At 42.9% G+C, this 20373-nt stretch overlaps 1 protein-coding gene across 7 annotated transcripts in view; it reads right to left on the bottom strand.

The window, feature by feature from the left end:
* The window catches only part of PHC2 (polyhomeotic homolog 2), a 139572-nt gene that overhangs the window by 3888 nt on the left and 115311 nt on the right, over positions 1-20373 (bottom strand). For 6 of the 7 annotated variants that reach the window (XM_074305510.1, XM_074305513.1, XM_074305514.1 and 3 more), the window contains 2 exons: positions 2832-3034; positions 776-905 (listed from right to left, as the gene is read on the bottom strand). In XM_074305510.1, the coding sequence (XP_074161611.1) occupies positions 776-905; positions 2832-3034 (333 nt within the window). Of the gene's footprint in view, positions 1-775; positions 906-2831; positions 3035-17474; positions 17565-20373 lie in introns of those variants that run through there. The other variant, XM_074305516.1, reaches the window with a different exon arrangement.

Here is a 20373-nt window from a genome sequence, read left to right as displayed (position 1 = left end):
GACACAAGATTTGTTTTTTTGTTTTCTATTTTGGTTGGAACTATCCAGGGGGACTTGGAGATTCCCTCTAAGAATTCTCACTCTCTTTTTCAAGTGCTGTGTATCCAAGTGTCAAATACAACCTGAAGAGGACAATTCCTTCTTATTACTGTTAAGAGAAAACCTCCCACTCAGCACGGCTCAAAAAGCAGGTTATTGTCCTTTCCTCCTCACTTTTTCACCCCACTCCCATCCAAGCTGTTGTAAACCCAGTCAATTCCATCTTTGCAACATCTCCCGAATACAGTCCCCCTCTGATACAAGTCTTCTTCACCTCATGCCTGGACTACTGCAATAGCTGCCTGCCTGTCTCAAGTCTCTCCTCGCACCAGTTCTTCCTTTATCTAACCACCAAGTAAGTGATTTCCCTAAAAAGCAGTTCCTCCATTCCTGGGCTTCCTCTGACTTGTTTAGCAGACTATTCCTGTCCTAGAAAGCAGACCACTGGAGTTATTCATGCCTCATAGCATCTCATATGGGTTCCCAGAGTATACTCAACAATTTACAAGAGGGATAGCAAGCAGCCTAAAAGGGCAAATAATCAGGAATATAACTGGAAAAGAATTATAGAAACTTTAACTGTAATCTCCCCAGGTTGATACACAAAGGCTCCTAATCCCTGTATTCAGCTGGCATCATGAAAAACTTGTTTAAGTCCTTAAAGGCCTGCCCACTGAGATGTCAGGGTAAAACACAAAGCAGACCAACCAGTAGCCTCAAAGCCTGGAACATTTACCTTGCAGATACGGCTCCTCCATTTCTGAATCGGTGGTGGTGGTATTCTCTTGCTGTGGGAGTTTCTCAGGCAAAAGCCCTTGTGCATACTTCTTCTTAAGGTTCCCCACCAGCAGGGACGAACGTCCCACCTGTAGGATAAGGAGAGAGGGGGCCTGGTGGATTAGGAGAGCCCACAGTTCAGGTCATCTTGCGGATCCTATCCTCAATAAGATAATATGCAGGAAGTATTCTGGTGCCAAACACTAGCCAGTCTCCACAACACAGTAGCAAGTCTCAGCTGATGCCAGTGTTCTCAGCTGCTGGCATCATCTTGGTCCTTTAACTCACGAAGTGGAATACCAAATGACTGGTTTGAGAAGCCAAGAACAAGCCCAAGCTCCTTCTCTTTTCCTCTGCACTAAACAGCAGGAGTGAGACTGAGAAGTGGTAAGAGATATACGCTGTGGCAATCAGAGGAGGCTCAGAGGTGCTGCCTTGATGATTACTCTTTCCCCGGTCCTCTGTCACCTGGCTCCCAAAGGCCAGGGAGAAGGAAGAAGAAAATGGAAAGCCACAGATCCAATGACAACCCCAAGGGCTGTAAGGACTCTCGAGCCCACATTCTTCATTTCAACTAGTTTTCCTTTGCTATGTAGAACATGGCTTCAAAATGTTAACCATAAAAGTAGATTAATAAATGCTCTCTGGTGCTATCCTTAGAAGCTAGTTGGTTTCACCAACTATTGCCTTCAGAATCTCGTGTTCTCTAGCGAGTTCAGGCTTAAGGAAGGATATTCTGGTCTAGACAGGCAGTCCAGGACTGAGCCACTTATACCTACTCTATTCCTGGTTTATGACATGCTGTGGCTGATTCCAAATGTACTCTTTTATCATCCTTCAGAGTATCAGCTCCTCTATCTCAAGATTATGTGCAAGATGCCTACTATTAATTATCCAGACCCTTTCCAGATCTACAATAGAAAATGGTGATGAAAGACTGACACCTCTGGGGAGTTGGAAATACTGGTGACCAGAATTCCAACAATTGAAAACAATGATGCTGACTCATGACTTTGGATCCCTTCAGCCTGTAAACATGAAGTAGATAGTTCTCTTCTGAAGTCCCTCCAACCGGCTTCTCCAGAGTCTCCTGGGGTTTTTTTTTTTCCTTTAATTTTTTTATTCAAAGAACGTACTTTTTTTGGTTTTTGTATTTTGGAGTCTAGAATCATGACAAAGATATAGAAACAGAAGGGATCTTAGAAGTCATCTACACCATGAAATTTTACAGATGAGAAAACCGGGGCCCAGAGTGTTAGGTGACTTGCATAGGTCAAAGGGTAGCCAATAAAAGAGACAGGACTTGAATCTATACCCTGACTCTAAATTCAATGCAGTATTTGGACAATGTCTGCCTTTCACACAAATTCTTGATGTTACAGAGCACTTCCTTCTACCTCTAAGTCTAAAATCTCTAGCGTTTACTGTCTTCATCAAGGTCTTTTGAAGCCGTTGCTTTGGAGAAGGGTTTTTCAGGGACCCTGCCGTCTGTCCAGACCAGTTTGGACATTAGCGGCTGCCTGATCATATTATATAGCTGTATTTTCAATGTCTCCCTGGTACAGTATATTAATAATTTGCTTCCACAAATTTTTTCTTGTTCTTCAACTAGTCACCTATGTGTTTTCCCATCTGAGATCATATTCTCAGGTGAACAAATTTAAATAGTCATGCTACTGATTTCCATGTTGGTACTGGGAGTTGTGCCTCAACTTCTAGAAAGCTCCTTTTCACTGGTTTGATCATGTTGCACTAGTCAGTGATGACGCTCTCTTTGACTATGAACTGTGGATTTCTTAGGGAACTTCTTAATTCATCTATGTTCACTGAGTCATTTGGGATCTGGGTGAATACTTACTTGATCCTAGAAAGAAATGGACTTTTAAGACAAGGTACAAAGGGAAGAGGAATGGTTAGCATATTCAGGACTTTACATGGAATTGTAAAAAAAAAAAAAAAAATACACATCCAAAATAAACTTTTTTTTGAAAAAGGGGAAAAGAAGTAGTCCGTACCGGGAAAGGCTCCGCCCCCTCCTGGATCACAAACCCTTCGATAACATGCGTCAGGATTTGGGGTTTCACAATGGCCTGTGGTGGTTTATTCTCACCATTCTGGGGGGCAGTGCCAGTGATGCTGGAGGCAGAGTTTCCGTTCCCTGAGGTCATGCCGGGGCTGCTGAGGTCGTTCAGTGCATAAACAATGCCCTTACCTGTCTCTGTAGCAGGGGAAATATGAAGACACAAGAAGGAGGGATCAGAACCAGAAGCCTGGACAGACACGTACACGGGACAAAGTTGGGTCAAAGGGAAATGATGCTGACAAAAATGTGCCTGGCTTTTTTCTAGGGATGAGAGGGCTGGAGACTAGATTATCACCTAAGCAGTAGCAGGCACCCTCATTTATGCCTACCTAAAAGGGGAGTCAACTATGAAATTCTCCAATAGCTCCTGAAAAATAGCTCTTTGCAGTGATCCTATATTCAGAACATTTTAACAGGAGTCTATATAATCTAGGACAGTCAATATTAACTTGTACAAATAAGCACAAAAACCATTCTGATCAATAGGGAACATTTAACCAATTTACTAGACAAAATGACAACCCAAACCATAATCTGGCCAAAGTTCCTGCCTAATCCACAGCTTTCCATCTCTCTGCTAAATGCTACCTTATGAACACTACCTTTCTATGGAGTCTCACTCAATTCTTCCAGTAAACTAGACAAAAACAAAATCCTAGAGAGTTGGAAAGAAACTTTTAAGAATCATTTAGTCTGGGGGTTCTTGGAGTCCCAAAGAGATGGATGAAAGGAATCTATCAACTTAGTTGGAGACAAAAAACTACACTTTTATTTTCTCTAACCTCTGGTTTCTTTTGTAATTCTTTGCATTTTACCTTATGCATTTAAAAATACATTCTGATAAAAAGGTCCACAGGCTTCAACAGACTGCCCAAGGGGCCCAAGACACAAAAAGATTTGGGAGCTCTCATCTAGTCCAAATCCTGATCAGATGAATCTCATTTAACCTCAATCCAACAAGTGATATCATATCTCTACTGATTACTTTTCCTCCATATATTTTTACCTCAACACCTTTCAGTAAACTTTTATCATTTTAAAGACAACCAACTCCACTTCTATATCCACCCCATTTTTAATTTAAAAAATACTTGGGAACCATCTACTATATCCAAGAAACAACAGATTAAAAAACAAATCAAAACATTTCTTGCTTCTGGGAGACTACCAAAATCCTAGGTTATCATTGACCCAAGCTAATCTAAATGCCTATGTTGGACACTAAATAAATGTCAAATAATTACAACTGGGGATCATTCAAATTATTAAGAAACAAAACTAAACGAAATCAAGTTTAAATCATAGTGTAGGACTTTTTACAAGATGATATAACAAAGATTTAAGGCCTATTTTGACTGACTGCTAATATCCTCAATACTTAACTGATAAAGCATTTGGCTGTAATAGAAGCAGCCAACAATCACCATTTTTATACTACCTATGAGCAAATTCAGGGTTAAGGGAGAATTAGCCAAGAAAAAGGTTTTTGCTGATGAGATTTTTTTTTCAAGGTCACATTAATAAATTTACAAAAGTTAGTTTGGATTCATTTAAGAATACAGAAAAATAGATTTAAAGAGTGTAATAATTCCCACTGAAGCATAATTTTCTTCTGATAAAAATGTTTAGTAGAGAATTAAGTTATTCAAAAAACCCTTGTATTTTAAATTCTCATGCTGATCTTGCTTTTAAAGCCTTTGCTTTAAAATAAATAGTGAAGACTGTTAGAAATAGATATGTCATTTAATTATAATAGGCCAAGGAAAAATACTGAGAATATAAAATATGGTTGTAATTTTTTAACTGCTGTATTTTGGATTGCTGTCCAAATACATCCTTCTCATGAGTGACTTGAACTGGAAATGGGTCATCTCACAATAACTTTGGAAATTTCTGCTTCATTTAATATGACAGAGAAAGACCAAAACAGAAGTTTTTTTTTTTTTTTTTTTTAAATAAATCTGAAAGAACACCAATGGAGAAAGCATTGTATTTGGGGAATAAGGACCCAAGTTTGAATATGAGCTCCACAATTTACTGCAATTGTGACCTTTGGCAAATCACACAGTGCATCTCTTTCTCTTTGGACCTCAATTTTCTTATTAGCAAAATGGGGGTATGATCCAATCATTAAGGTTTATCTGGAAAGCCTTTGAGTCTGTTAAAAATAAGCAACAACTTTAAAATAGTGTGTCTTCTAAAAATGAGCTACACTATTTCCAAATTGAGTCTTCCTGCCTAATGATTTAAATCATTTTACCCTATTACTAGGATTAACACATTCCTAACATTCTCATTACCCCTGACAGAATTTATCTAGGTTCCAAAATAGCTACTACTTTCTTTAATATGGTTTCCTCTAACCTGTTAAGACACTTCTACTCTTGCTGTCTCTCATCTCATATGTAAATCACAGAAATCATTCCTTAAGGACATAAAAGATTCTTAAATCCTAGTCATAATAATAATAGATAACATTTATATAGCATTTTATTGTATACCTGGCATTATGCTAAGCACTTCACAACTGTTATCAGTCCTACAAAACAGGTGCTCTTACTCCCATTTTACAGATGATGAAACCAAAGCAGACAGAAATTAAGAGACTTGTTCAGGGCCAGCTGTTAAGTCACTGAGGTCTGAACTCAGGTCTTCCTGATTCCAGGCCTGATTCTATCTTTTGTGCCACCACGCTATCCTAGTAGATGGAAAATAGGAGTTATGATGCCCAATGCCACATGCCCTACACAGCCTAATACTGGCCCAAAGTCAGAAGATTTGTATTCTAATCCTGGCTATTTCACTCACTGTATGGCAGTGAGTGGGTCTAAATCTCCTTCTCTAATCAAGGATGGGGAGACTTGATGGTCTCTCTTGATACTCGAGGATGCTAGAACTCCATGGCTAGCTCAGGGGTCCAGGGCTTGCTTTGTTCTACCGTTGACAGAGGTGGAGTTTGGCCCTTGAGAATAAGAACAAAGGACTAGAGGGGCTGAGCAGATGAGGCAACCGCAATACTTTTTAAAACACTGAAACAATAACTTTACTCTGAAAAGTGGCTCATATACATTCTCATTTGACCCTCACAACCTCCTAAGTCATATTTCCACTTTATCCTTAGGAACTCTTAGGGAAAGGACAGATTTGAACCAAGGTTCTAAAATACTGTGCAATCTGTCACACCGCTGCCATGATATTGCATTATGTGGTCTTATCAAGGTTTGGAGCTGCTTTTCTGTGTGGTCATCCTAGAGGTCAATTCCTTACTTGTTCTTAACAAAGATAGATGGGACTATTTGTGGAATAACCACATACAACCTTGCCCTCTGACAAGCTCAGCATAATGAGATTATATTAATATTTTTTCCAGGTCTCCCAATCTGTTCCAAGGACAACTTGCTGGTAGAAGACAGATACAGAAACTCAGACCTGCTCTATTGGCCTCCAGTCTAAATAAAGAGAGTTAGGAATTAAAGCACCAGATGTGGAGCCAGAAGGCCCGGATTTAAATTCCTGTTCCTCTGAATAATACTGTGTAAGGCAAGTCACTCAATTACTCTAGGTGATGTCTTCAACTACAGGATGAAGAGGTTGGACTAGATGACTCTCAAGGTTCTTTCTACTTTTAAATCTATGTACCTACTTAATAAGCAATAGAGTTGTTTGGGCTTTACCTACATAGTCCCCTAAAAGCCTGCAGAACCCTGAATCTTTATATGGGAAATCTGATAGGAAAGGAAAAAACTTGAGCTTCAAACTCAGCCAGACTTTATACTTTTAGGGGGCACTGGGGGAAGGGATGGGGAGTGGTCAGGGATCTATTCCAAAGTGTCCTAACACCAAATTAGGATGTTTCTATGGAAATTATGGACTATATTGCCCTGTTTCAAATTGCAGCCTCATTCTGCCAATGTAAGATTGACTCTTCCATACAACATTTTTTCCAAGTTTTAATTTCTCCAAAAAAAAAAAAAAATTAAAAAAAAAAAGGCTAATTCTTATAAGAGTATAATAAAACATGTACTTGAAGTTCACATTTACCAATATAGCATGTTTGGCTTTCACCAAGGCCCATGAGTGCCTGCACATGGCACCTGGCACTGGCTGATGTTTTAAAGCACTTTCCAGAGCCAGAATGATTTAGGGATTGTTAAATTAGGTGGCTGTCTTCTGTGGGAATACCTTCAGCTAGATATATAACTTGTTGCTTAAGCATCTTTGGCCCGTTTACTCCTCCTACAGTGCTGTTTCCAACAGAGGGAAATGCAGTCTGGAGCTGGAAGTTACAACTGAGGTCCCTTAAGCTAGACACTTCCTCACTGCATATGTTTACAATCTTTCTATCCATTAGGAGCCAGTAGGTGTCACTGCCTCCAAGCTCCAAACTGATAATTTATAAACTATACAGCCTATAGGGCTAAGCCCGAAGTCCCACTAAAGAAAATCCTACCTTAGAATCTGTGCCGAAGGAGACATCAATGGCATTTAACATGAGACAATTTTAGTGTACAGAGTACTAAACTTGGGAAGCAAGAAACCAAGGTTTAAATCTCTCCCTTGCAGTCATTTCATGGCAAGATATTTAACATCCCCAAACTTTGGGGACAGTAATATTGTCACTACCTACCTTGTGGGGTTATTGTGGGAAAAAAAACCAACAGCCTTGTAAACTCTAAAGTATTATAAAATTAGAACTATTTAAGTGTACAGAGAGATACCTGATGGCTGAGACAATGATGATGCTTCCTTCTAATCGCGTTACAATGTATTTCAGTACTAACGTTTGCTTATAGATGCTTCTGATTGCACCATACCATATTTTCATTTTTTAAAAAGCTACTGTGAAAGGTTTTATTCCAGAGAAACTGGGAAGAGGTCCAGATTTCTTATTCTACTCCCCCTCAGAGAATAGAAAGCACCACTCAGAGAGATGCAAAATATCAGCTCAAGTAGAACGTCCTCCCTTGACTTGCTCTATTTCTGTTTCTCACTTTTTGTAGATCATGAGAACAGTTCACTCTTCTGGCTTAAAAGGTTTCTTGAAGCCCTTGTTAGGTTAGAGACAGGGACAAGGCAGATAGTACTATGAACAAAAGATACTATAAGGATGCATAATAGAGATCATTTGCCTGGAGCTGACTGTTCAAATGATAAAACAAGGTCCCCTATGTAGGACACAGTGCTCACTCACAGCTCTTAGCACTGAAGTTATATTTACTGTATCTCAGTGAACATGTGAACAGGAAAAGTGACAGTAAAGTTCACAAGTAACTGTCCTACAGTCTAAGCTTAAATGGGGCACATGCAAAGTGCTGCACATACTGGGGGGAAAAAAAACCAGAAAGGAATGGTTAATGCTATGTGCTCAAAAAGAGCAGAGGGTTGTCCTACCTACTTCCTTGAGCTAAAGGAGCAAAAGGCGGGTCTAGTAATGGCCAGGCATCCAGAAAAAGTGAGTGAAATTATAGTTCTGTTTCTGTCACTAATAGCTTAGAAGTCATCTGTATGAGACTGACCTTCCTCATCTATAAAAAGAGCCTCTTGCAAAATCCACCATTCTAAGGTAAATTCTCTTTGTCTTTTCAGAAGTGCCCCATGGGCTACTGTCTGGGAACACTAGAGGTTCCTAACTCAGGCTCACAAATAACAATTCAAGGATCTGGGGAACTTGGACAGGGAAAAAAAAAGATACTTAATTTTCAGTTGATCATTTCCTTCCTTTAGGAATTTTGTAAAAGCTAAAACATTATTCTGAGAAAGGGCCCCATCGGTCTCACTAGAATTCCAAAAGGGTCCAAGACACAAAAATAAAAAATCTGACACTCTTCTGACAATGTCATCAGTGCTTACGAAGGCTTTATAGTCTGTGTATTTTCAAATCTTCTGTCTCTTGAGCTCTATTCTTCCAACAAAAAATGACTTTTAGATATCTCTACTTGGCTATCCCACATAGATCTCAAATTCAACATGGCCCAAATATAACGCATTAACTTTCTAACTCACTGTTCATACATGTTTCTCTTTTAAACTTCCCTATTACTGAGGACACATGTCACCCAAATTCATAACCTTGGAATCTTCTTAGCTCTTCATTTGCCACATTCTGTCAAGTTGAAACATATTGTCAATGCTGGCCTGCCCACATTATCCTCTCCCTACTGATACCCTGCCACTATTATTCAAGTCTTTATAACCTCTCCTTGGGCCTACTGCAAAGTATCATCCTTGGTCTGCCCCCATAGACTAGCTGGCCTGTGGATTCCTTTCCAGGACATGTGATCTAGTTTAGTCCATGCACTTTTCACATTCATTTGTAACTTTCCTAAAGGAAAAATGCAATAATCTCAACTTTCTTGTTTGAGATGCTTCCATGGCTGTCTATTATGTGTGAAATTAAAAAAAAATGCAGTTCTGTATTTAAAGCTCTTCCCAATCTGGCATCAGCCTCTATTTTCCTTCATGTACTGAATTTCAGTCACACAGACCTACTGCAGTTCCCCATACATGGCATTATATATCTTGACTCTTCATCTTTGACTAGGACCGGTCCCCCAAGCCTCCAAATGCTCTCACCTCCAACAATTGCAATCCCTTTTCTTCAAAGCTAAATCATATGCCACTTCATCAGGAAGGAAACCTTTCCTGATCTGCCTCTAGGGCTCAGTGTATTCTCACTGAGTTACTCAGTATTTAATTTGTATTTCAATGTCATAAAGATCCTCTAAGCAGATGCAATAGGGCTGGTACTAATTTAGCTCAGTTGTTCCTACTTCTGACCTTTGGGGCAAAGCAGGGCAAATCCACATTTCATTTAAGAGCCATTCAAATGAATTGCATGGATCCTAACATTTTTGTTCTTCAGGCTTGAACCTGGGCTCCAATTCCAGCTCTGACACTGACTACCATAGTTCAGAAAAACTTAATGAGTATCACGGGAAACTATAGCAATTTGAGGTTGTCTGTCCAATTATCAGGGAAGTCAGGAATCTGAGTAAGATACCTATAGGAGTAAGGGATAGGGCGCCAAGGTCTGCTACAGATGTGGGGAACAGAATCTTCATCTGTAACCATGGTGACTGGGGAAAGGCTCAGGAAAAATATAAGCAGGATGGGGACCCTGAGGTCTCAATTCTAGAAAGAAGGTCTTTTTTTAGGCAAAGTAATTAAATATTATAAGACAGAAAAATCAGAGTTTATCAGCTAGAAGCAGCCTGGGACAGAGGAGAAGGGGATTTGAGGCTTCACATAGTGAACTGGGTCTAGTGATTCAAAAGAGATGCTTCAGATAGTGGATGGTGGAGGGGTAAGTGGGGAAAGACTGATTTAAGGAACCTCAGCTGAATGTTACTTTTGTGGGATCTGTATATGAAGAAACATGATATTCAGAAGTAAAATCTCCAAGCTACTGAGCTCAGTTATTCTGACAGGATGAAGGGACTTAAGTCCCTCTACTTGGAAAGAATACCCTCCAACATTCAAAGATACATTCTAATAAGACAGTTCCTAGTGTGACAAAGAAGAGGGGTCACATAAGAACATCAGTCCTCTATAGATGTGAGCTATCATTTACAACTTTGGCAGTGACCAAGTTGATAGCTATTCTAAGTCATCCTATTTGCACTGAATACTTAAAAGATGCCACCATTACCAAGTTGCTCCTAGAATCTATAGCTGAATGGCAACTAAAGCAAGGCTGACTTGCATGCCTTTTATCCTGAAGGGGGCAGAAATGCTTAATATCTTTATAATATTAAATAACTTATTCCAACACTACTCAGTTATTTTGAAACCAAAGTGATGCATCCTTTAAACTCAAAATGAGGCTAAAGCTTTATATCCAATAAATCTTAAAGTCCTGACAATGCTTCTCAGATAAGAGGAACCAGTCAAACTGCAGGAGAACTGATGCTCCAGGTTTCAGAGGCCCAAGTGCTGGAGACAAGGGAGAGCTGAGCAGTCAGAGAGCAGCCCCCCTTCTCCCAATTACCATACAGCTGCCTTTCATGCAGCCCCTCAGGGCACAGGAAAGGGAATGAGAAGCTGTCCATTGGCCTCTTCCCAAAGATGAGTGGACCAGCCAAACTGTAAGCAATGAAGATTTTTGGGCTTCTGTATGTACCATGGAGAGAAGAAATCAATGGGGCGAACAGACTCTCTCCATGTGCTGGCCAGAACAAGGAAAGCAATGGAGGGCTTCCAAACAGCTGCAGACTGCTTCCTGCCTACAGCCTCAGCTCTAAAATTGGGGCTTCTACCCCTAACTGGAGTTCCCACATCAAACTCAGTAATAACAACAAAGGCTATTGTTGGAGTGATAGGCAAAAGGAAAGCAAAGCATCATCATAGTTGCAGAAGACCAGGGAAGTGGTTCACAAAATACCATGACTACCCATGTCTTCCCCAACCTGATCACACGATACCTACTGATGTTTACAGGGGAGGGCTTCTAGTTCTTCTCTAAGATGGAGCCAAGGGTGCTCTGGAGGAATCAAAGGCCTCATGTGACAAGGCCCACATTTTTATAACACTTTTTACCACGAACTAGTCTCACAATGGTCTATACTTATCTTCATTTTATAGCTAAGGAAAGTGAGGTTCCCAGGGTAGGTGACTTGTCCCTGAGCCATCTGGATTCAAATCTATTGCCTCTAGATTTGATGATCTTTCCATTACAGTGCTTGGCATACAAGCAAGGCCTTAATAAATGCTCTTTATTGAGCATGCTGGGCTGAGGCCCCATACAAAGGCAGATTGGTCTTTCAGAGGCTGTGCAATGGAGAGAACTGGGCTGTGTACCAGGGAGCCAGCAAAAAGGCCTCTATCTGGGTTCACAGAGCTGCAAGGGGTCACTCACTTTACAGATAAGGACAATAAGGCCTGAGATGTTAAGGATTTGAACCTAAAGTCCTTTGTCTTCAAATCTGACACTTTTCATTTCCTGATGCTTCAAGCCTTCCAATTCTGATTTTACTCCTAGTCTTTTCCATTCTTTCAGGGCTCAAGTTGCAGAGTTTCATATTCTGTCTGGCTAATTATAATGCAACCTCCCCCCCTACTTTTATAAAGATAAACCAAAGAAAGATTCAAGTCAAATCTTTCATTTCGCAAATATTTACTGATTGTCTAGCCTGTGCCAATTACGGACTTTTAAACCAACTGGCAAGAGGGAACCAAAGCAGTCACCAATTTCTCACTATCCATATTTACCTCTAATCTTTGTGGTAGAACATAAGAGACAAATGGGTTTTATCCCTCTTACCCCCACTTCCCCCAAAAAACAGGTGGGACAGGGACTTTTTATTCTGAAAAGACAAAGGCTGAGTACAAATAAGACTTTTATAAGTAAAATTAAGGGGATGGAAGGTGACCGTGGTACTTTTCACTAGATCTTGAAATTCCAAACAAGCAAGGCTTCAAAAAGTTCAACTAGTTTAAAACAAGCAGCTTGTTTCAAATGGGTTACTTTACATAACTTTCAAATTCTGACAACTCATTACTTTCAAGGTGGTACAATCTAAAAAAACAAAACAAAACAAAAAAACTTCAAAGGGTTTCCATAAATTCACTAGTGACAGTATTATCCCAAGAATTCGAGGGACATTTGGGATACACAGATAATATTTGAAGCTGATGTCATAAAAGGGCAGCCATTCTTATCTATAACACATTTCTTGAAGCAAGGATATTGAGGCAAGATGAATGACTTAAACCAGGATAGAGTGGATGTTATTAGTTTAGGATTCATTGTGCAGTCTCTAGAGTCATGTCTCTGGAAAACAGTGGCCTTGCAAATAAGGACTTAATGATAACCTCAGTTCCTTAGAAACACTTCCCTCTCCTCCCTCTTCTTTCCCATAATTGTTTTCTCACAAAGCTCTCAGCCCAACTGCCTCCCCTCTAGGCTATTGGTAGAACACTAATAAGACTGACAGAAAGGTTTTCTGATGGATGTGCCCCAAAGTGGATGAGAAAATGTTTTTCCCAAAATTAAATCTTTAGAAATTTAAATAGCTTTTAAGAAATACACATTAATATTGTCTAAACTTAAAAACTATGCCAAACGTCAAATTGTTTAGAAGACTATGGAATTTATTAAAACTCTTTCTTTCTTTTTTTAAAAAGAAAAATGGCCTGCAAATAGTTCTCAAGAGTTAATTCTACAGTTAAGGATAAATTCTGTAGCTTACTTTCTTGCCAATATTTTCAATATACCAGAAATCTTAACAGCTGGGACAAGAGTTGACTTTGGCCCCAACATTCAAAATCATCTCTCTTTAAGAAACAGCACAACCAGTGAACTAGTCCAAATCTCTTACCTACCTGGATTCATCTGAGAAAACCAAAGTGTGAATTTAGCTTTTAAAAGTAGAAAATTCTATTTTCTTGTGGTGGAGTCTAAATTTATAAATGATTTCTTTTTCAAGAAAGCTCATGTTCCTTTACCAGTTTATGAATAAATTGAAAGGGAAAGAATATGGTTTGCTACATAACCCACTTAGATTTTTCATGTTGAGCTCATTAAAAGAATTATCTAAATCTAAAACTAAATAAATGCTTCATTATACAGTGAATGTTTTATTGTATCCTACTTCTATGGTGATCTGTGTACAATATAACTCTTTATTAACTAGAATAATTTACAATCATGTTAGATAATCAAGTATACTGTATAGGGTTACTACTGAAGAAAATCCCAAATACCTAAAATGATTATTATAGCTATGTAAAAAAAAAACCCTAAAATGTTTTCTAGTTTGGGGTCCACCGACAGTTATATTTTCCTAATGAATTACTGAAAATATTCCCAAAATACCTATGATTAAGCCCGCTGAATCAGTAACAGTTCACTTCCCCAATGACTCCACAAATACCTGCCTCAATTAGTGCTAGCAAACAAATTATCCGAAAGAGGTAGCTTTATGAAGTAATTGAAATCAATTTAAAGACTGACCAAAATAGATGCTGCTTTAAAACATTTGAACTGCCTTAAAGGGTATTCTGTCTGAGGTGTGGTGAGTATCAAACAAGAATACACTTTTTACAGAAATAAAAATGTTTAAATCTTCCCAATTGGTTCGATAAACTGAAACTTCAATTAGAAGTCGGGAAAGCAATTTAAAACCAAATCTTTTGTTGAAGCCCTTTTCTTTTAAGTGCTTAATCCTGAACTCTGTAAATAAAGTGCTAAAGGGGATTATTATACCCTGGCACAAGCATAAAGGTTTCTGAGAACACCTGCACATCCCAAAGTTGAGGTGACAGGGATGGCAGTTCCATAGTCTTTCTGTCACTGGGGTGCTAGGATCGGTGGAGTAGTGAATAGGCACTAGAGTAAAGGCAGCAGCAGGGCAGTCACATGGTATTTCCTATACACCACTGGGAAGCTTGTGGTGTCTCTCCAAAGTTCTACTGGCAGGGAACCATCCTCTCCTGTTTTCCAGTTGAGAAGACAGGCACAAAACAGATGGAATGTAGGCAAGGTACAAGACACCATTTTAAAGGTCCCCTATTCCTGTTTCCCTACTGCCAATGCCAACACAGGTATTTGTGTGCTAAGTTCTTGGAGAGGCCTTTTGAGGGGGAAAGCCCAGGTCAGCATAGGCATTCTGCAATGGCTTGAACACTTAACATTAAGAAAAAAAAATATTAATTTGACTACATTTAGACTTACCCAAGAAAGGAATGAAAAAAAGGTCATAATCACTGAGCCACACAGCCAGAATGAGAAGTATCTACTCTCAACCAGAATGAAAACTATCTATTCTCAAGGTACCCAGATCTGGGAGCCTGGTGATTGGGAATCCCTTCTATTAGGAGGAGTAGAGGGCAAAGCAGATAGGTGGGTGTGGTCAGTCTGGGTTGTGATCCAGTGATTGTGGCTTTCACAGACTTTAGAAGAAAGATCTGATACATACTCCTAAGGAAGAAAGGCACATTTAAACAAAAAGAGAATCGTTGTACCATCTTCAAAAACATACAGGATAAATAAAAGACAATCACATGGGGTTGACCTAAGGCCAGTGAGAACTACAATTCTTTACAGGATTTAGCCTTTTAATTTACCCAATCTCCTTCTGAAAATATCAGAATCATGGGATTCAAAGTAGCCGAGACATGAAATGATTAAAGCAGGAAAAAGGATGTGGCTTAAGAAAAGTAGATTCTGGGGCTGAGCCAGAGTTAGAAACAGACAAGAGCCACGGGGGAGGGGATGGGAAAAGGAAGAGGAGAGGACTCTGGAGAAGCTAAATAATTAGAAAGGGAAAATCTGAGTAAACTCAACTTCATTTGAAAAAGATGTATTAATGAGAAGTCATGAAATAATTCAAGTGCTTGAACTTGGAAACAAAATATGCTTTTAACAAATAAAGTCTCCAATCAATTATGGTTAATGAGGCTTGTGTTAAATTCAATACATTATATCCACTTTTTAAAAGAGCATTGTAGGAAGTGATACCTTGGAAGAGTCAGCTGTGGAGTGAAGAACTATCCATTGAAACATAAAGGAACAAATGTCTGAGGTAACCTGAAGCTAAGGGAATCTGTGGGGACAGATGGAAGAGAGGGATGGAGCTTCTTTGCTAGTTAGCAGCAAATAGAAGTGGGAGGAGTAAATAGTATGTCCTGAACAGAAGTATGAAGGGAAACCAGGACCGGAAAGGGAAAGAAAGGTCAGTGAACCAAGAATTCAGGAAGAGGAAGAAAGAACTGGGGATTCCATTCTGAAGCCTCACAGAAATGAACAAAGATGAGGAAAGGCTAGAGGAGCATTGCAAGAGAAAGAAGAAAGTGGGTCTAGATCTGGATCTACTTACCAGAAAGGCCACCTACCTTCTCAAGATCAAGGTTAGAGAATAAAGCTGTGGGCTGTGTCCAAGGAATAACTGGAAACAGTTCATTGGCAGGGACTGCCCTTAGAGTTCTATACCAGCTAGTATGAGCACTAGTATAAAAAGCCAGGTCTTATTGCATCAACAAGATGATGGAAATCCGTAGAGGTCAGGGGCCTGTAATTATTCCCTTTTTCGGTTAGTGGGTCTCCTCAACAAACTATCACAACCATATCTAAATGAGACTAACTTAAAATTCTCCTCTTTTGAGGCTGGAATTTAGATTCTGAATGAGTCCGCAGTGGAAAATACAAACACAAATATTTACCAGCTCATTCCCAAGGGTTAATTTTTCTGAATAACACTGAACAATCTGGATAGCATGCTAACTGTAGGTGTATTTGGTGGGGGAAGAGACAGGTCTTTTTACTTCTTAACTATGAAAATAAAAGAGTTCCTACTTTTAGATCCCAGAATGAGGACAGTGCTGTAGTGAACAGTCACTTGTGACTTAAGCACAGTCCCAGATCTGTCTCTAGTGGAACACCTGGAATGAGGGCTAATGGCAGAACAACATGGATACTAGGAAAAAAGGGATTTTCCTGCCTCACTAGCCTGCCATTTTTATTTTTAATTGAGAAAGCCTGGCAGTACCTACATTTGACCTGACGGAGAAAAGAAAATCCCATAGTAAAACTAATTAGATTTTAGATTATCCAGTTGTGTCCTAGCACCCAAAGGCTGGAAAATGCAAAAGCTGCATGGCCTGGTCCAGGAGACCCTTCTTCCCCCGCCAAAGATGCCCAGATAGGCACAGAAAAGGACCTGGGAGTACTGAAAAGTCTGGTGTTTGGTATGGGAAAGGCAAACCATCCAGGCAGTTCTTCAGATCATCGTGGGAAATGGTTAACATCCTAACATCTATACGCGGATTGGGTGAGGGGGGCTGGGCTCCGAAAACTGAAAGTGAACGTCAGAAACCTCAGCAGGGATCTGGGGGGGGGGGTCCCTTGGAACCAAATGCTGGCTGGGGAAGAAAGCAGGCCCTGGGGTCCAGCCCCAGCCCCAGCTCCCACTCCTCACAGGCTTTCCGAGAGACGTTGGGCCAGTTATTTCCCTTCTCCAGACTTCAGTTTACCGTCTAGGAGGGGCTGAGCACCCTTCTTAAAAATGATAAACAGACAAAAGATGCCAGAGTGAGGCGGCAACAGCAGGAACGCAACGTCCGCACAGCCCCCAGAGTTAGGTTTTGTTTCTACAAGTGTCCAAAGCTTCTCCTGGCTGGGGGGAGGGGGGCGGAATGCCCCAGAAACGGAACCCCAAGAGCCTAAGCCCCCCAAGTTCACCGCTATCCTCGCCCCCAACCGGCAGCCCCATCCCGGGGAGGGTCTGAGACGCCTCGACCCAGGAAACTAGAGTAGGCTTGCCGCAGAGCTGGCCAAGACCCTCGTCTCCCACCCCCGCATCCCAGGGGAAGAAACTGAGGTCGGAAAAACTCGGGGGGCCCTTGCCAGGCCGCGGTTGCTCTCGGAGACGGGTGAGGCTCGGGTGAGGCTCCGAGCCCGGGGAAGGCGGCGGTGGCCGGGCCGGGCCGGCGGGGAGTAGGCCCGGGCCGGGCGAGGGCGGTGCCCGCGTGTGCCCGGGTCGCAGGGCTTGGGGAAGGGGGGAGCGCGGTGCGGACCCCGCCGAACCTCCCCGGAGGCCGCCCCGCCCGCCCGGCCCGCGCTCCCGCCCCGGGCACTGACCTGTCCGGGGGCCCGGCCGCGCGGGGCCGGGCCGGGCGGGGCCTACGCAGCCCCGGGGCCGGGCGCCGCCTCACGCGGCCGCCGGGAGCCTCCGAGCCGGGGCCCGGGGCCGCCGCGGCGCATCCGACCCTGCGGGCCCGGCGGCGGGAGCGGGGGCAAGTCCGAGCCAGAGGACGCCGGGGTCGAGGGTCCGGGCCGAGCGCCGCGCGGGGAGAGGCGGCCAGCGGCGGGCGCACCAGGGCTGCAGCCGCCGCGGAGACAATGCGGAGCGTCCGGGCCCGGCTCCCGCGGCCGCCTCCGCCAGGGGGAGGAGCCGGGGGGGAGGAGGGGCGGGGGCGGGGCAGCGGGGGCAGCCGAGAGGGAGGGGCTCGGAAGAGCGCGAGGCTGCGGGGGAGGTGGAAAGGAGGGGCTGCGGAGAAGAGCTAGGCTACAGAGGGGAGGGGAGGAGCTACGAGGAGATGGGAGGCAAAAGAGGAGGAACGAAAGATTGGCAAGAAGAGAGGGGAGAGGAGAGGAGGAGCCAAGTAAGTGGGTGGCAAGAATGCGGAGGAGGAGCAGGAGCTAAGGGAAAGAAGGGAGGAGAGGGGAGGACAGTGAGGACGCTAGAGAAGCCCGGGGAGGGGGGAGGAAGATGAAGAGGGAGGGTAAGAAGGGAACCGTGGCCTTCAGAGAGGCAAAGCCTATCTGGCCCCTCATTTCGGAAAGGTAGATCCTAGAGGCCGCGGGAGACCCAGGCCTTTTTCTAAGGACAAGAAAGAGGAGTCTGGCGAAGGAGGCGAACGCTGGATTAGAGGGATGGGGAGGAAAGGGAGAAAATCATGGAAAAGCAAGGAAGAGAGCCCAAGGGGGCAGCGTAGAAATCGAAAGGCCTGCAAAGAAAGCTGCTCGGAGCCGGGCTGTGCCACGTATTACGGCTGCCACTGTGGCCAAGCGTCTGGGTCTCCCGGAACGGAGAGGCTCCTTCGTTTGTAAGATGGGAACCCTTATCCTTTGCAAGTACCCACTTTTCTTGTGAGGAAAGGTTTTCATTTATTTATTTTGGCGAATTGTACGGCACTACGGTCCCGAGACCAAGCGTTATGTGGAAGCAGCTCCCGCGTCTCCCGGAGGAGCGGACCGGGCTCCCCCAGAGCTGCCCCAGACCTCGGCCGCCCGGCCTCCGTCTCGGGTCTCACTCTGCCGGGAGGAGACTACACACTAGCGGTCTCTCAGAGAGTCCCAGGGGGTGAGGGCTGCCCGGGATGCGCAGTCCTTGAGCTGGAGCCTAGGAAGGGGCTCCGAGCCCTGCTCCACACTTGGCTTTGCCACCCCCCACCTGCCCCCTTTTCCCAAGCTCGGCCCCAGCCACACATAGCCCGATTTCAGACCGAAAGGCCACGAGCCATTTCCATTTTCACCATCTGAGCGTCACAGTCCCCTCCCCCCCCCCCACACCCTTCCTCCCTCGGAAGTCTCCAAAACAAGGTCCATGCAGAGGGCTCTGAAGCGCCGGCGGAGCTTCCCTGGGGCTTTTGCCACCACCTAGAGTCATTCGCCAGCTGCTCATTTCCACTCATTAAGTGCCAGAATTTTAGCCATGACTAAAGCGACCCTATTTTACAGAAAGGAAAACTGAGGCTCACAAAAGCGACGAGATTTTCTCCAAGCGGTACATAAGCAACATATCAAGTCCCTGGATCTTGCCACTCCCCTACAGGTGCCAAAGTTGGTGGTTTTCTTCCTAATCCCAATCTCTCCCTCTTCTCCGTTTTTTCATTTGCTGGCTTTTGTTCCTTCCTTTCTCCTGGCCTTTCCCTCTCTCCCTCTTCCTTTTCTGGTGCTGCCCGTCAAAATCCCTGAACCTTTGTTCTTCCTCTCCTAATTCCCTCAGGCCTCTAGGACCAGCGAGCTCCCCCTTCTTTCTCAATTCCTTGATTCCTTTTGCCACCATGATATTAGATAAAGGTCTGAGAGGACAGGGACTTTTTTTTTTTTTTTTCCTTTGGCACATGGTAAGTAAATGCTTAAAAGAAGCTCGCTGAGATTGATTCCTCTACCTCCTTCTCTAAGTGCTCCTGGCCCATTACCCCTGACTGAGATCTTTATGCCTTGTCATTTTTCTCAGAATTTAGAGACTGCAGACCTTGCTGTTTTTCTCACTTTCTGATGGCTGGGCACTACCATTCTCTGGCCATTCCTTCCTTCCTTTTTAAAGAGAATGGGTTGGACCAGATGTGCTGGGGCCCCTCCCAGCTCCAACCCGGTAGGATTACTGCTCCTCACAGACTACTGCTAGTTCATCCTCTCCAACTATGAGCTTCCTGAAAAAACAAAAACCGATAGTTCCCTCACAGCTTCTAGTGCTTGCCACATGTTTGCAGAGTTTCTTAGGCATAAAATGCTCAGCGTTTTTCTTTCATTTTGTGTTGATTTGATTACAGCATTTCAACTGAACAGCTATTATGAGCCTACTATGGAAGGGCCCTGTGCATGGAGTTAAAGAGTTTTAAGCAAAGAGTCCTTGCTTTGAAGGAACTTACATTGCCTCACCTGGCAAAAATCTCTCAAGAGATAAGAGGGTGTGTGTGTGTGTGTGTGTGTGTGTGTGTGTGTGTGCGCGCGCACGCCTTCGTGTGCCCCCCCAAGCACATATTTTACATCTTTTGTTTTTGCATAGCCTAGATTTCCCTCATAGTCTATGTATCCCTTTTCATGCTGTGCATGGAAAGCCACGTTCCCTATAACAAAGAATGTTCAGGCTATATTAATGACAAGATGGATGTGGATTGAACTATATAGCTGGATTCATAGATGATTGAGTTACCATAACTAGAAAGCATTGATTAGTGGATTGATGGCAAGATGGTGGCTCTCTAAAGGCATGCCATAGGGGCATATCCTTTGCTTTCCCTCGTAATTG

Source organism: Sminthopsis crassicaudata, chromosome 3, assembly GCF_048593235.1.
Source record: "Sminthopsis crassicaudata isolate SCR6 chromosome 3, ASM4859323v1, whole genome shotgun sequence".
Lineage (NCBI taxonomy): Eukaryota > Metazoa > Chordata > Mammalia > Dasyuromorphia > Dasyuridae > Sminthopsis > Sminthopsis crassicaudata.
This window is presented reverse-complemented; position numbering and strand designations above follow the sequence as displayed.